Raw genomic sequence first — 16,999 nt, 5'->3', positions numbered from 1 at the left:
ACATAAGAACCTCTGATTCTGCGCCATACCTTTGAAGCAAAACTGTACTTGACCATATTAATCAAGTCTCATGCATAAAACTGTATTTAATGTGATCACTGGTTTGCCACTGAGATAAATTGTGAGCTTGTCTGAAGCAAGTAAGCCTAGAAAGAAAATAGGGATAATAGTGGATTAGCAATATTTTCCATGACAGAGATGACCATAGCATCCTTTGATGAAACTAACCAGAGCAACATGGCACACATGATGCTGCAGTCACAGCGGGGGTGGAGGATGACGATCTACATACGTTGATGTGCTTCTCAGGGGAAAAAAAATTGAGCCAGGAAAGACATGAAGAGGAGCCACACTCTGTGGTCCTTGTGTGGTTCTCCCTTAGAAGTGTTTCTCCACTAGATCTCTACTGTGGAAAACCCTTCACATCCATTTTATTTCTTAGATCATTAATTTTGGATTACAGGGTTGGTAAAGCCTTTTTCCAGGATACATTCATCACAAAGTAGGGAAATGCCCTGGACAGGGCGTTGGTCCATTGTACAACTAATACACTTAGATAAACATAGCAACTCAATCCTAAAAGCAGAGGCTCTACTCTACTTGCCCAACAGGTTTATGGGCTGGAAAAACATAGGAAATCCTCAGGCCAGGAACCAGATCCACTCATGGTTACTGTGAAGCCATGGGGGAAATGTTGCTGTTCATGTTGCTGTTTGTGTTGTCATCACTACGAGTTTTTCACATGATAATTTTTAAGAAAGTTATCATGGGGGGCCCTGCCATGAACTTTCCTGTCAACAGCCATGTTGTCTGCTGAGTCAAATGAAACATGATCATGATTGCAAGCTTAACTTGCAGCCAAGAATAATAGAATAATAATAGATTCTGATGGGACCTGTGATCTATAAACAAGAATGATCGGTGAATATATATATATGTATATATAAGTATAGTGTAGCAAGTCACGGTTGTTGGGGTTTATGTTGATGCTTGATATCTGTGTGATTTGGGGGAAATTTGTGGGTGTGGTTTGGGGTGCAAGGAATTCTGGGTGTTTTTTTTAACCTGGATTTTGGCAGGAACAGTTAGTTGTATTGGAGGCTTGTGTGGCCTGGCTTTGGCCAACAACAGCTATTGCTTATTAAACGGACCTTTTATCGTCATCCAGGTGTTTCCCTGACTAAAACGCTACAATATCTTTCCACAACTACAGCACCATGTCAGCAAATAATTTCTGATTATCGCAACATGCACATTTCAGCAAACGTGCCTACAGGTTCTGGTTTCTTTGTCATTTGTGTGTCAGCAACATCACCAGGTCTAGATTGGTAGAGGAAAAGAATATGGACAACAGAAGATCCTATGTGGGGCAAATTTAGTCGTAGTCATCTGTCACTGATTAATATCCAATTTTAACTGATATTCTAAAACTGTCAATATTTTGGAATCCTGCAATTAAAATATCAAACAATACATTTATTTACTCATTTACGCCAGATTTGCTCCTGTTTTATTACACATGAAGTCAGAAAGAATTATGCTTTTTCAGCATTTCCATTAATCTTTTGGTCCTCAGTTAAGCTTTGTAGCTATGAAACATTGGATCCTGGAAACCTTTAACCTTGGGAGCATTTGACCCTGAGGGGCCACATAACGACTGGGGGAAAAATAGACCCTGAAAACAATGAGCCATGGGAGCAAATAACCACGGGAATGTTGGAACTTTTATCATGTTCCCATCAGGTGCCATATAAATCAGAACATTTGGACCCTGACAACGCATGACATTGGGTACGGCAATATTTTTCTCAAACTAAAACCATTGTGTATATAATCCTCAGCGTCTCATCCTCAGAATACTTAGCTATAATATGCATGAGTAGAAGCAGCAAGCAAGGCAAAGGCAGTTTCTTTTTACATCTAAAACCATTTATGTACAGATTTGGACATTTCTAAAAAGCCCTGTAGTTTGCTGTACAAGCAAACTGGTATTTTTGTGCTGTGCCTTGACTTTCCATTCTGAGACTGCAATATATACAGGGAAGGGGGTGGAGTGGAAGCAAATGCAAAAAGCAAAATCAAGCAGGAATTGTTCTTTACATTGAATGTTCCGTTACTTTTTTCCCTTTACTAAAAATATTGAGGTAAACAAAACACATCACCATGGCTGTTTCTGCGACTGCTCCAATACAACACTGACTCTTAAATACCATGACTGATAAAGTATTACTGCATCACACATCATGTTCAAAAGCATATTACTTTGATCATAAAAATCGATACAGTTCTTTAAAAAAAAAAAAAAAAAATCATTATAAAGGACAGGTGTTTAATTCATTAGCCCTTTTTAAATAAATGCATTTCAAAGAATGGTTGTGTTTTTATGCAGGTATATTACCATTTCCCTTGGTGTTGTCTACAGTCATCGGTTGTTGGCTTGTTTTTAGTATTTTGTTTTTTCTCTTCCTAATAAGACCAGTTTCTAAGCCTGTTTCAGTTGGGAAGGATATTTACATTTAAAATTCTTTTTATTTGACCAAACAAATATTAAAAAAACAACAGTTGCAACATGTTTTCCCCATTTTGTTCCCCTTAAACTCAATTATCAACCATCTGTCCACTGGTTGTGGTTGAATTTTTTTTTTTTTGTTTCTTTCCTTTTCTGTTCACTTTTTTGTTTCACTATGGACGATTCCTCAACCTCCGGGGTGCTGGCTGAGGTGTCCCACTAGTTGCATTGAGCTGAGCACACCCAGATGTCACACAAATCCCAGGGGGTCCCCTGAGACCTGGGTGGCCCCTCAGACCAGGCCGGCCTAGATGTCCTCGCTCACCCTGTTTCCCTGGTTGGCCACTAAATGCTCTGCCAGGACGTCCACGCTGACCTGTGATTGAGGCAAATCGTGTTTAATCTTCACACCACATATTCAGCTGTTTTTCACAGTTACAGTTAAATAATGCATTACCATTTTCCTAGGATTGCAGGCACCAGTATAAAAAAACATCTCATTTGATACAAATTATCAAACAACATTTAGGTTTTGGAAGATAAGTTTACCCATTGGTCCCTGGTCTCCAGGGTAGCCTGGTGGCCCATAACCTTTGACTCCTTTGTCACCTTGTTCTCCTCGGTCACCTGGATGCAAGACAAAGACACACATAGTGGTAATGACAGAAAACAGACTGCAATGTAAATATTCTTTGATTCCACTGGCCAGGCAAATGAAATTAGTAGGAGTGTGACATCATACTTAGGCCTGTAACCATAGCTTACAATTGACATTGAACATGGTACGTTTCGAGTTGTGCAGTTTCTCATACGGAGGAGAATTTATTATAAATTGTAGAGAAACATGTTTTTAACAGAGTTGGAAAGTATGGATGGACTGAGGTTCACTTAATAATTCCACTAGCTCAGATGGAAATATGTATCCTTACTGCAGTGTATTTTTTTAACTATCAGTAATTGCTAAGAAATGTCTATCACTCTTTGGCTCATGAAAATTTTTGAGACATAAAAAACTCGTTCTGAATAAGTGTAGCTCCAATGAATACTAAAATAAATTATCATTATGTCGAATAAAGCCCATTGCATCTGTAAAATAAGCAATCTGTGAAAAAATTCCATTGGCATAGTGAATCACTGCCTAGATTTCATAGAATAAAGGAATTTCACAACTTAGATGAATTATGTTTGCTCCAGTAAAGCAGTAGTAAATGAATATATAAATGAATAAATGTGTATAAAAATAAACCATCAACCATCATTCTATGTATGTGTTTTTGCAACAGTGCATCAATGTCATATATGTACTTAAATGTTATATGTAAAATCTTAACCTGGCCATAAACCTGAGTATAATTTACAGCACTGAGTAATTTGAAAGAATAAAATTAAAAAGCAAGCAAGGACACAAACAAAAAAAGCTATAACTCATACAGTAGTAGCTTGATACTACTCACACGTTGCTAATCCCATTAAGAGGTACTTCAAATTTAATACATGGCTTTTATTACAGTTAGTAGTACTGAATTTTGTCATTTAAAAGCTCAAGGTGAGAAAATCCAGATGACATCACCTGGATTATTTTTTTAACGGTTCTCTTGGGAAAAATGGTAATTTAATGCAGCTCTATTTACCAAGTACTTTCCAATGTAAAATTCTTAAAACAAACCAATAAAAGTATGTGTGCTTGACGCAGATCGGTCATTGTTAACTGTACTTTACAATTTTCTGAAATTATGTCAGCTGAAAGGAAATGCAAGAAACCTTGATTCTCAAAGAGTAACTTAGTTTTCGAGCAGAAAAATTGAAAACTATGACACAGACCTGTACTATGGGGACAAGTGAATGAATTGTGAATTTAGTGATAAAAGTGAATTTATTAGAATGAGCTGTCAGCGCTGTTAGCAGAGGGACAGGAGGGGTTAATATATATATTTTCTTGAAAAAACAAGCTACTGTGACTTGATGTTTTATTATTTGCATTATAGTTTAATACAAATGACAGGGTTTATTTTTCCATACCTTGGTCGCCTTTTCGGCCTGGATCCCCAGCTTCACCATAAAATCCTGGCAGGCCCATTTCTCCGGTAATACCATCCTTACCAGGTTCACCCTGACAGTATCATCAAAAGAAAAAAAAAAAAAAATCCTGTAAATGACTTAATTGCGAGCAAAAAAATACTTGTTTTTCTCTGCAGATGATTTAAATCCAAGTTGAATTCACCTCTAAGCAGTTCTATGCACAATTTTAAAAAGCTGTTTATATGCCAGAGGGAAAATATTGTACAATCCTGTTACATCACTATATGCAATTCAGCATTTAAGTTCAAAACATGACTAGATGCCATGATCAAACATAGTGGAAAATTTTATGCATTTATAGCATCACTAGTGTTTACCAGCACTAGGGTCGATGTGAGTATATATTTTCTGAAACATGAGATGGATTTACACTGCATGATATTGGAAAAGGCCGTCCTATCCATGGATATTCTCTGAAACCTCCAAGAACCATTCAACACACACCAAGTGTCTACTCCGTGACTCCCTATTTGTCCTCATGGAGATGTGGAAAATCGGAATGTTTTCGTTCCAAGTTTTTCTGCCAAATTCTTCAGCTCTCTAAGTCCAGTCCAGACCCTTGCTCCTGCATATTACAGCGCTAGGGACAAAAGCAAACAATCTATGGAGAGTAGACTTAGCTTCAGACATGTCTCAACTCAAGAACTACAATAGTAGATTTCTACACTGAAACATCTGTTTATCTCTATGACTTTAAGTTTCACCTGTGGACCGATGTCGTGCAATAGTTATTTAAAAACTCAAACTGTTAAACTTACAGGAGGTCCAGGGGGGCCTTTCTGTCCTGGGGGACCTGGAGCACCCATTGGCACGTCCCCATAGAGGGGACACACGGCGGCACACGTCCTCTTCACTGAGTTGGCAAAGGTGGACATCTGCTCCAGGACCACTTTCTTACAAACCTCAATCACGTGTTGAGCAGGGAGCGTTGGGCCCTGTGTAACAAATCATTGCCACATCTATCACTGGAAGTGACCCAGGGACAGGGGATATAGAATATTACTGGACAAAGAATGAAGAAGCTGTCAACAGCAGAAATGCTGTGAACAAATAAAGCTAACAATATTTCTTTAAGGCCCATTGTGAATTTATAGCAACAGTTAATGGAACCCCAGCTGTGTCTTAGTGCTAACAACTGACTACTAAGAAACTTCATAAATGTTCTCTTGACATCATAGTTTGTACATATGCATACACACACACACACACACACACACACACATAATATATGTGTGTGTGTGTGTACGTGTGTGTGTGTGTGTGTGTGTGTGTGTGTATCGAATGACAGTTAAAGTAGAGACTGAATTGCCATGTTTTGCGTCATTCTGATTATAGCAGGTACTTTATTGTAACATAATGTTTCTGTCATGAAGCACAAAACAAAAATGCTCCTGTGTTCGACTTACTGGTGGGCCTGGCGGCCCCTGAAAACCATGTGGGCCGCCTTCACCTCGGACTCCTTTGAGCCCGACAGGACCTGAACGCCCAGGTGAACCGGCTGGGCCACGTTTCCCTGGTCCCCCCTCAGGACCCTGCTCACCCCTGTCTCCAGCCTCCAGTGCACATTGAAAACATCAACAGCGTCAAGGAATCATATCATATAACTCATTATTTCTAGTTCATTAACAAACAGCAGGACAGTGGAAATTGAATATGAAATGGGTGTCGATACATAGCCTGGATCTTTGTGCAAATTGTGCTAAAATGATCATGATCTCTTGTTTAATTATTTTTTTTGGCTAAAGAGAGATTAACATCTGTTGTACAGTCTCGGTATGTGTTGCAACAGGAACAATCAAAACTAACTAGTAAATTCAGCTTTCTGACTTTGATAAAGCCCAGTGTTTCAACCATTTTCAGGGGTACATGCTGACAATTATTACTGTTGTTATGTAAAATACAAAGACACTTTCTGTCTATAAAGTCCCAAAGAGAGAGAGAAAAAAAACATGGCTCACCTTTCCTTTTGGGCCCTTAACTCCTTTTTCTCCCTTTTCAGAGAACAAATTCTTGTCACGCTATGACACTTGGCAGCATATCATGATGAGGAGAAAGGATGGAATATTTAAGGCAGTACCTGTGCACCTTTAACTCCTTGAATTCCCTGGATTCCAGTGTCACCCTGTACAAGGATAATGTTACTTTATTAATAGGTAAAAAAAATAGCTTTTGCTGGATTGATACAAAACTAAGAAAGAATTTCTGTCCTTGAGGGGGTAAAATTATTTTCTACTCTTTTGATTTTATAATAATGATGATAATAAATATTTTAATACATCCTAAAAGAAAGAGAACACAAAGTCAACATCTGCATATCCTGTAGATGTGAGTGTACATAAAACAGAAACACATATGGAGGAACCCAAGAGGATATGGAGAGTATGATAGTGGAATTCAAATGTTTCAGCAACAAAGAACTCAGCTGACCTGCCCAAGGGACTCAATGCAAGGTCAGCCTTGTACTATTACAGCCCATAATACTAGAGTACTAAAATATTTGCTTATCCCACAGATTTTTCCATTCAAATTTTGGCATTTTTCAGGTTCCTTTATACAATGAATGAGTCTCCTCATCGATATTTTGATCAAATATTAAAAAAAAAAAAAAAAAAAAAAAATGCTTTAAAAGTGAAAATCAAGAGATATATCTAAGTTTGGCTTATGTTAAAACTTATTATAGAAGAAAATAGATGATAATAAAAATAGATTACAATAAATCAAGTTCTCTTTATATAAACAGGAATTCTTTTGAGAAATCAGTTGCATTGAGAACATTTAGTTAGCCAAGTTTTCGCAATGTGGGACTGGTCTGTGTAGAGATCCCTGGAAGAAATCCGACTCTGTCTGACATCTAAAATGGGACATTGTCATCAACTCAACTCCCAGCCCATAATATTGCCAGGTTCATTGAGAACTTGACTATCCTTTCATTCTAATGTAGATCATATGCCATCAATGGGCTGACAGCCTGAGATATTCAAATGTTTTAAATACACCATGATGGTTGCATACAAATCCCCCGTTTTTAATCAGAATTGTCTTTCCTTGTAAACTCATAAAAAACATAACCAGCTGAAAAGGGAATTCTGCGGATATGTCTCTGTGTGGGATGTTTCACAACACCAAGAACACATCCAGAGGGGATTTAATATTGGTGGTGACCACCAGATGGGTAGAAAAGAACAGTGAGTGCTAAAACCTTCTGTAAGGAACCACTGTAGATATCAAACTGAATTACTAAACTGCCTTCCTTAAGGAATTTTTCTCATGCATTTGTGAACACAGTGAAATTGGTGGCAAATGTAAGGATTTGAAACATAAAACATCTATCAATGGCTTCGCCACTTGTATGGCATTATGTTATGCTTCTGATGGGACATGATTGTGAAAGATTTACCTTCAGCCCCGGTTTTCCAGGTAAGCCAAGGTGCCCCTGTGAGGAAAAATATTTTAATGTCTTGAAGAAAACTATGATTTGGGATTTTTGTTTTTCTTAATTGAAACACTTACAGTAGGTCCCGGTGGGCCAATAAATCCAGGTCTGCCAGGTTTCCCCGCAGAGCCCTTGTAACCTCTTGGGCCCTCAAAAAGCAAGACATTTATTAAACCTAAGGGACTGTTTAACTTTTTCCCATTTTATGGAACCGGCAAATTACTTTACATGGAGAATGTAAAATGTGTTTGTCCTCTGTGGTCAGACAGCTTAAAAAGTGACTTACAGTTTGGCCTTGAGGACCCATTTCTCCTGCTGGCCCAAAAATGCCTTTTTCCCCCTGTAAAAAAACGCAGCATTTTTATAGAAAATTATCAACATTCCAGAAAAAAATTGCAACTGTGAGTTAATTTACGAATCGAACCCATTGATCAGTGAAGTACCTTTGCTCCAATCTGTCCAGATCTTCCTTTTACACCTTGTGGTCCTTGATAAGCCTGCATGGAGAAGTTTGCCCTTATAATTACAAAAACATTTGTTGTCAAATCCATAACTAAGCCATCAATGTTTGAAGCAAACCTCTATTCCTGGGTCACCATCCCTGCCCAATAATCCGGGATCTCCAACAATTCCCTGGGTAAATATGATGTCGATGACATGACACACATGATTTTGCAAGTTCTTGTGACCACTACGGTGTGAAGTTTTGTGTTTTTGTAAAAGCAGCTAGTAATTCACCTTTGGTCCAATGGTGCCAGGTCTACCCATAGATCCAGGGATCCCCTTGTTTTCACAAATTTAAACAACAAAGAGGATAAAGCGTTACCTACACAATTTACTTAGGCATATTTTTCATGATTTTACTTATTAAAAAGAGAAAGATAATGAGTTATCAGTTCCACATACAGGCTTCCCCTTCTCTCCAGCAGCCCCTCTCTCTCCAGGATCTCCAACAATACCCTGTCAAACACCCATTTGAAAGAAAAGATGACATTACAAGCAGCAGATGATCAACATTTCTCACATGTACAATGGTACAGTAAGTGATTATAAAGCTTAGTTTTTAATTACTCTCTGGATTTTGTTGATATAGTTCAAGCCCACAAATCTTTTCCAAAATCAAGCAACATCAAATGATGCTGTTCATGGATTTGGCACATAAACCTAAAGCACAGTTCCATTCCAGTGCTTATGAGCATTAAAAATGATTTGTGGCCTCTCCACACCCACATTGAGGGTTTTGAACACAGTAGATGGAGAACTCTCAGTGTTTATGCATTATGAATCCCTTAACCCACCTGGTTTCCACGTGGCCCAGCATGTCCAAGTACACCTGTGCTCCCTTTTTCTCCCTACATATAAATGAAAAAAACATGCAAAAAAATCACAATACAATATTTAGATTTTGAAAAATATAGGCTATGATAAGCACCTTAACGCCTTGAAACCCGGGAATCCCTTCATGTCCCTTTTCACCTTTAAAGCCCTGCAGGGAGGCAAAGTTGTTTAAAAATGAATTATATAATTATTACTTGAGAAAGATGTAATAGGTCAGTGAAAGACTAACTCACAACTTCTCCTTGTTCCCCAGTATCTCCAATGGTTCCAGGTGTTCCCCTAACTCCCTATAATTCAAATGTTCAAATGTAAACATTCTCTATTAAGTTGTGCAACTTCAGCGAAAAAACTTCAGAGAAATCTCATCAAAAGATTGTGACTGCATTCAAAGCAAAAACCCAGCAGAAGCGCAAACCTTAAAGCCCGCTGCTCCTTTTAATCCCTTCAGTCCCTTAGGACCTCTGTTTCCCTGTTGAGACAACATTTATTAACACTAACATGTAACATTTCAGGGAATAATGATCATCTGAGAATATCTTACCACTGGACCCCAGGGTCCTCTCAAGCCTTTTTCGCCTCTAATTCCCTCTTCACCCTGAAGATGTTCGGGGATTTGTGAATAGGTTTGCACAATAAGCAGAACTCTAGCTTTGGAGGAGCAGATGAAGCACATGTCTTACCTTGGGGCCTGGCTCACCAACAACACCATAGTCTCCTGTGTTACCCCGGATTCCCTTCAAGACAAGTTTGACAAAAACAAGATTTCTTTCTACACAACCGACCAGAGATGCAAAAGACAGAAAATCATGACTACCAATGACTATCCAACTTTTGTGTTAGTTCATTTCCCCTGCTATGAGCTACCACTATACAGTGGTGGAGGGGTTTGTGTGTCCCAGTGATCCTGGGAGTGATGTTGACGGGGGCTTTATGCCCCTGGAAGGGTCACCCAAGGCAAACAGGTCCCAGGTGAGGGACCAGACCAAGCATGGATCAGAAGACCCTCATGAAGAACACAAATTGTGGACCTAGTTTTCTCTTGCCTGGACGCAGGTCACTGCCCCCCTCAGAGCTGCCCTTTGTCACCAATTCTGTGCAGAACTTTTATGGACAGAAATTCTAGGGACAGCCAGAGCGTTGAGGTGATCCAGTTCAGGTGTGCACTTTTTGCAGATGATGTGGTTCTTTTGGCGTCATCAGGCCATGATCTCCAGCTCTCACTGGAGCAGTTTGCAGCCTAGTGTGAAGCAACCGGGGTGAGGATCAGGACCTCCAAGACCCTCCGAGACCATGGTGCTAAACCGGAAATTGGTGGAATGCCCAAGAGGTCCTGCCCCAAGTGGAGGAGTTCAAGTATCTCAGGGTCTTGTTCACGAGTGAGGGAAAGGAGGGAGGGAGGGAGATTGATGTGGCCTCTGCAGTGATGCAGACTCAGCACCGGTCTGTCGTGGTGAGGAGGGAGCTGAGCCAGAAGGCGAAGCTCTCAATTTACCGGTAGATCTACGTTCCAGCCCTTACCTATGATCACAAGCTGTGGGTAGTGACTGAAAGAATGAGATTGCAGATACAAGCGGCTGAAATTAGTTTTCTCTACAGGCTGGACTCTCCCTTAGAGATAGGGTGAAAAGTCCGGTCACTGGGAGAAGCTCGGAGTAGAGCCGCTGCTCCTCCGCACAGAGAGGAGTCAGTTGAGGCGGCTTGGGCATCTGCTCAGGATGCCTCCTGGACGCCTCATAGGGGAGGTATTCCGGGGACGTCCATCTGGGAGGAGACCACGGGGAAGACCCAAGACATGCTGGAAAGATTATGTCTCCAGGCTGGTCTGGGAATGCCCTGGGATCCCCCCAGAAGAACTGGACCGTGTGGTGGGCGAGAGGGAGGTCTGGGCCTCACTGCCCCGGCTGCTGCGCCCAGGATCTGACTCCAGATAAGCGGGGGAAGATGAATGGATGGATGGATTCGTTCATCTCTCTGTTAATAGATTGGCCCCTTCGCACTTCATTAGTTGAATTACATTATAGTTTGTATCATAGTTTGCATAGCTGTGCAAAACTTTTGTAAATAATTTAGTTATAGTAATAACATTGGTAGAGCTGTCTATATGCATCTTATATGTAGAATATTCATCATGTAAATTTAATGCGATATGAGTTTAACACAGACATTATATGATCTCTCTCATGAGGAACTACTCCTAGCAAGAGACAAAATTGGATTTGCAGGTGGTAAGTAGAAACATTTTCTGTAGATGAAACAAAGGTGCCACAAAGAGCATAGTTGCATTTAAGCAATATATAGAGAACCAAGTTTTGTAGCAAAGTGTAATATTAGGTCATAAGTATTATTTCAGGCCATCAATCAGAAATATATTACAGCACCCTCATGATTTGTCACATGTAGAAATATCTATGTTCCTGTTTGTCCACCATAAACTTTCCTACTACTTAAAATACCTTCTCTGTATTAGGCATAATACACACATTGGAGTTACAACTTTAACTTGATAATGTAATCAAGTATTGTCTATAATTTAATAGACATTACTGTATTCTTCAGAACACAAGCAAAATAAAGCCGTTTAACATGAGTTCAATTCTCAATAGATGTCTTCATAGAAATACTGCATAAACAGCAGGACACACTGTTTACTGAATGTGGAGATACAATTCATTACCAGTATCACAATTGTGACCATTTCTGCAAATGACAAATGTCAAGAAACAAGCCAATGTTAGGTTATGCGATTGTTAGAGGTTCAGCTGGGCAGAAAGTGGTAAACTTACTGGCAGCTTTTTCTTGGATTAGAATGTCAAACACAAACTGACACAAATGAATTTGACGAAATTTGACAGCTGCAATTTAGATTGTTGTGTGGTTTGAGTGATGCACAAAATTGTCATTTATTAAATAAGATGAAAAAAGGTGGCTGAAGTGCTCAGAGTAGACAAATAAAATAGCCCAGACACTCCATGGAAATTACAAAACAGCATATTGAGCCGGACTGAATATAAATGCCACTCACAAACGCAACCACATAGAGCAGTAATATTTCCACAGATGCGGACTTCCTTAGTTGTAAAAGGAAAGGTGATTTCCAGTGGGCTGTGTTTCACAGAGTCAACAAACAAGGCCAGAACACTTTCATGTTGTACACTGATTTGACCATCCCACCTAACACTGGTTTTAAGCTGAGTAAGCTGGGTGGAGGTAAACCTCAGATATGGCAGACAGAATGGCAAGAGGCATGACTGTGAACTTAACCACATTTCTTAGATGGTATAGCTCGGATGTGCAAAAGACCACCCACTACAAGGGTTGAACAGTTCATATATCTATGCCAGGAAATACCCTCCTCAAATGCAAGCCTGGGAAGAGATAAACATGTTGAGGCTCTATGATTCACAAGCTAGCAGGAGGTCAAAACTCAAAAGAGTTACAGAAGACAGATGTTTACTCCCAGATGAGCTACAGCTGCAACTCAGGACATGAATATGTGGCATGAACAGCTCTGGAATTGTGCTCTGTGTGTGCTTGCAGGCGGACACATTGTATGTTTGCTCAGGCAGTATTTAGGATTTCCTAGACAATACATTAAGTACCAAACCGAAGAACAATTTTTCAAACGTTTGACTCTCTGGTGTGTGTCTAAAAATGGAAGACTGATCAAAGACAACAGCGACTGCTTTAGCGTCAAACAGATTAACAAGTCTGACGGAAACATTCAACTTCTGATGTGTGTGCAAGTGGTTTCGAGAGCACAAAACACCATTCAAAACCTTTCTGCTGAACGTTTTAGTCTTCCTGTGGATAATTAATCAGCTTTGTCCACATCAGTATAAGCATTTCTTAAACAAACCCCAAGGTTTTTACACAGTAGTTAATCAGGCCAATGCAACTCATTACAAACACTTGGGGGCTGAAGTTAGTGCTTAAGTTCCTGTTATTCTTGTGTGTGGGAGTCATTACTTTTGGCTCCCGTTAGACCATTAGACTTCTGTGATCTTCTGCCAGTTTGAGTTAAATCGGATCTCTTAACCCAGTGGGCCTAAGCTTTAAGATACCATTTCATAATAACAAAAAACAAATGTGCTATCAAATTCTCATTGCTTTGCCCCCTCCGAAAATTTACTATGGAGGTATATAAGTTCTTCAACTATGAAAGGAGACTTCATGTTTACTATCGCTCAGTTCCTCTACCTCCAGATCTGTTTCCATCCTGTTGTGTCTCAGTTGTGCTCCCGTTGCCATTTTCCACAGGTTTAATGTGTGTGTTTTACAATGTCATATACCCTGCATTCAGTTTAACTCTTTAATGTGCTGCAAAATAAAGGATACGTTTCACAATGCACGAGAGCACAGATATTCCAGTGTGACTTTACTAACAGGCATATTTTATTTTATTTACCCAGTTTCCAAGTCTCCCCCGGTCCCCGACTTTCCCTGGAAGACCTCTGTGACCCTGTGGAATAAATATAGCAATCATGACCTAGCTTTTCCTTACCAGTGAATTTAGACAAGAAGCCAGAAACCACTCACCTTGGGGCCTGGAGGTCCCTGAATTCCTGGTTGTCCATGCAAACATCTGCATGATGCTCTTCCTGCAGTCAGGCCAATTTCTGCATATCCCCCGCACTATCAGTGAGAATATGATTGAATATGGAGAGGTAACGATGGCTGAAAGACAAGAAACACAGTCTTAAACGGAGCTGACTCACCACACTGGAGAGCTCACAGCAGCCCTCCGAATAAGCCTTCTCGGGGTCGCAGGACACATCCATCTGCTGGAGGTCCACCTGGATACACATAGTCAACAATATGTCATACAGCTTAAAGAGCAAAAATAGCTTCTTTGTAGGAAATTCAAAAATCCGTGGTGAGAACATACAGAGAGAGAGCGATCTCCTACTGCTCGCTTGACGATCGAGGTGTATCCTCTGCGGATGACTGGCCTTGGTTCATCGATTGACTCCACGCTAACCTCCTCACAGTCTATCAACAGTTTCACCTGGTTGCCCTTCACACTTAGCGCCAGCTTGTGCCATTCTCCATCAAACAGCTTGTCCACATCATTAAAAGTTCTCAGCATCTGTGTACCACGGGGGCTGGTGTAGAAGAAGTCCAGTGAATGTGTGTCACCCTGGAAACGCAGGCCAACTTGTTCTCGTCCCTTGGAGTCGCTGACCTGCCACAGGTTCCAGGATTTCTTGGCTGTGTCTTTGGTCACCTTAAATGTTGCTATGACCGAATAGTCGGCAGGAAGGCCGTCTGGGTACACGTCACTGTGACAGAAGAGTCAGGTTGAGATGGCTAAAATAAAAAGAACTAAGTATTCTTCAGAAAATGAGATCTTATCATTGTGGGTGACAAAAGTGTATTCTCAAATAAAAACTATCTCTCAACTTATATGTGTTAATTTTGACATTTTACTTTTGAAGACTTTGCTTTAAACAGTGTTTTAGTCATGATAGCAACTATTCCCTCATCTTTTATGGTGTTAATATCAAACACAACCATCATCTTGAGTCAGATTTGTCAGGGAGAGAAGTGAGTATAATTTTTGTGTCTGTTCAGATAAGCATTGAATACACATCTACTGAGAGGAATATATGCTAAAGTGTGGCTTGGCTCTATGCACTCAGTGTAAGATGAGACAAACAATCTCTTTTGTTTGAATGCTCAGAGGGGACTGCTTGAAGGTATAAATTTATGCTGTATACAAGTATTTCTTCTGAATAACGACCACTGGCACTTTGGATCTTCGGTTATTGAATTGCAATTTTTGTAAGTCGCTTGGGATAAAAGCATCTGCTAAACGACTGTAATTTAATGTAATGTAAAAGTATTTAACAGCATGGTATCTTAGAAGACAGGAAATCAGCACTGCTCGGAACAGAGAAAATCACAGTATTTGAAACAGCTGTAGTGATGATGGGTAGGAAAACATAAAATCAAATATCACCTATAATATCAGGAAAATAGTGTCAAACTTTGACAAATCGGGTGTAAAGCCTGACAATTGATATGGCTTGCAATGCCCCATCATTCCTGAGTGTCGGCAGATCTGTTCTGATCACCAGTGGGTGAGGCCCAAGTCAAAACAAAATGCATCTTTTGACCATAGCAGGCAGTTGCATATTAGTTGCTTTGAGTCAAACACAGCTTGATAGAAATAAGCAGGGCCCAGTACCTCATGGTCTTCCTTAGATGAATAGAGGGGTTGACACGGTATGCCACCATCTCCGGTACAGAGCCATCCACCCTCCTCACGCCTCTGGACTCAGGCACATGAAACTCCTCCAAGAGATCAAAACCTCATGGCAAATAGAGGGTTAGTTTGATTCCTCTTTCTCCAAGCACTGATATTGCAGAACTTTTTGACTGTTTCATAAGTCACGGTAACTGGAGTACAATGTTGTCTCATCTTTTGCATGATTTTAATTCTTTAACACAGCTTGTACTGTATATATTTCTTTGACTCACAATGTCAAAAAATGAAGGACTTGATGTTAAATAATATCAGCAAAGTTCCTATACACAACTTAACCCCTGTATGTCAATCAGTTTCCACACTTAAACTGAGGAGGAAATGGAATATAATTGCTTCAAATGAAAACACAGTGACATCTGCTGGCTCGGTTCATAGTGTCGGAAGCAGGCCTTGAAATAATACTTTTTCAAATTATTATCATTATATTTTTTCTCTCACAGCAATAAAAAAAAATTACAATGTTGTCATTGCACATACACCATATTTGTCTTTAGACAATAAAGCAAGATTCCTTTTATCTATACTGTTTGTGTTAATTCTGACAAAGAGAGAACAGTGAAGCATACATTCAATGTATATCAAACAATAAAACTTACTTTGAAATGTTTGACTTTTGACAAGTCCCAAGATGGCACAGCATGCTGCAAACAGCAGCATGTCTTTGTACGCTGGCATTTTGAAAACCCAGAAAGTCAAGGGCTATCAGTGCCTGCACCACAATAATGAAATTAAGACTTTACTTAATATGAATGTTAAATATTTAAATTGCCTTGAGAAACTTCTGTCAGTATGCTTTAGTATACATGTAGGAATTCTTAAAGGTACAACAACCTCTGAAGAAACTGAAATTAGTTTATGTATTTTCAATTCAATACAAAATACCTTTGAGTTATTGGAAACAACATGCACTGAGTTTAATAGGAAAAACAAGTTTATCCATAAAAGGTTTCAACTTTCAGTTTCAAAACATTAAATAAAATTGTATGAACAAATATGCTTTCTCTCCTCTTTGTTCCTTAATATATTACTTGCTAATTGCAATTCAATTGACCTGTATACTCCCTTCATAAAATTAACTGAAATTTAAAGTTCTAATAAAATATTGTACAACTCACATATTACTGAAGGAGAAAGTCCCAGGGTTCCTGCACGTGGAATGTATTCCAGTCCAGGGTGTGAGGATATATTCCGCTCTAAGGTGTCATCCCTGGGCCAGGCTGAGCCAAACAGGAGAACCATTCAAACTAGTAGCTCTGGCTCTCAGAGGAGTCTGTCCCCTGAGCTCCGCTCCACCTTTGGTCCCCAGGGGATCCACAATCTCTCATAGGCCAGTTAGACATCTAGTCAGGACAATTTAACACAGTCCAGCAAA

General features: G+C 39.7%; 1 protein-coding gene across 1 annotated transcript; it reads right to left on the bottom strand.

The window, feature by feature from the left end:
• Positions 1-1,968: 1,968 nt before the first annotated feature.
• On the bottom strand, positions 1,969-16,302 carry LOC147236417 (uncharacterized). The gene is made up of 26 exons (XM_086161670.1): positions 16,224-16,302; positions 15,547-15,670; positions 14,245-14,638; positions 14,075-14,152; positions 13,896-13,991; positions 13,765-13,818; positions 10,040-10,093; positions 9,901-9,954; positions 9,775-9,828; positions 9,593-9,646; positions 9,454-9,507; positions 9,320-9,373; positions 8,928-8,981; positions 8,760-8,804; positions 8,601-8,654; positions 8,465-8,518; positions 8,308-8,361; positions 8,099-8,170; positions 7,986-8,021; positions 6,666-6,710; positions 6,547-6,579; positions 5,995-6,141; positions 5,347-5,523; positions 4,529-4,619; positions 3,059-3,136; positions 1,969-2,885 (listed from the first exon to the last, which is right to left on the bottom strand). The coding sequence occupies exons 1-26, from the start codon at positions 16,300-16,302 to the stop codon at positions 2,683-2,685; spliced, it is 2,292 nt and encodes a 763-aa protein (XP_086017796.1). The 3' UTR covers positions 1,969-2,682.
• Positions 16,303-16,999: the final 697 nt, after the last annotated feature.

The sequence above is a fragment of the Fistularia commersonii genome, chromosome 2 (assembly GCF_037954325.1).
Source record: "Fistularia commersonii isolate RoL2024-O1a breed Wild chromosome 2, RoL_Fcom_v1.0, whole genome shotgun sequence".
Classification (NCBI taxonomy): domain Eukaryota; kingdom Metazoa; phylum Chordata; class Actinopteri; order Syngnathiformes; family Fistulariidae; genus Fistularia; species Fistularia commersonii.
The sequence above is the reverse complement of the archived record's forward strand: the minus strand, read 5'-3'. Positions and strand labels throughout refer to the sequence as shown.

What these genes read in the sequence shown, in the direction of transcription:
- LOC147236417 (XM_086161670.1), bottom strand. Translation starts at nt 16,302, where the DNA reads ATGCCAGCGTACAAAGACATGCTGCTGTTTGCAGCATGCTGTGCCATC. An exon ending in AAGGAGCAGCGGGCTTTAAG is followed by an intron (nt 9,647 to 9,774) that starts GTTTGCGCTTCT and finishes TTTGAATTATAG; the next exon opens with GGAGTTAGGGGAACACCTGG. An exon ending in AAGGCCCCCCTGGACCTCCT is followed by an intron (nt 4,620 to 5,346) that starts GTAAGTTTAACA and finishes TGATACTGTCAG; the next exon opens with GGTGAACCTGGTAAGGATGG.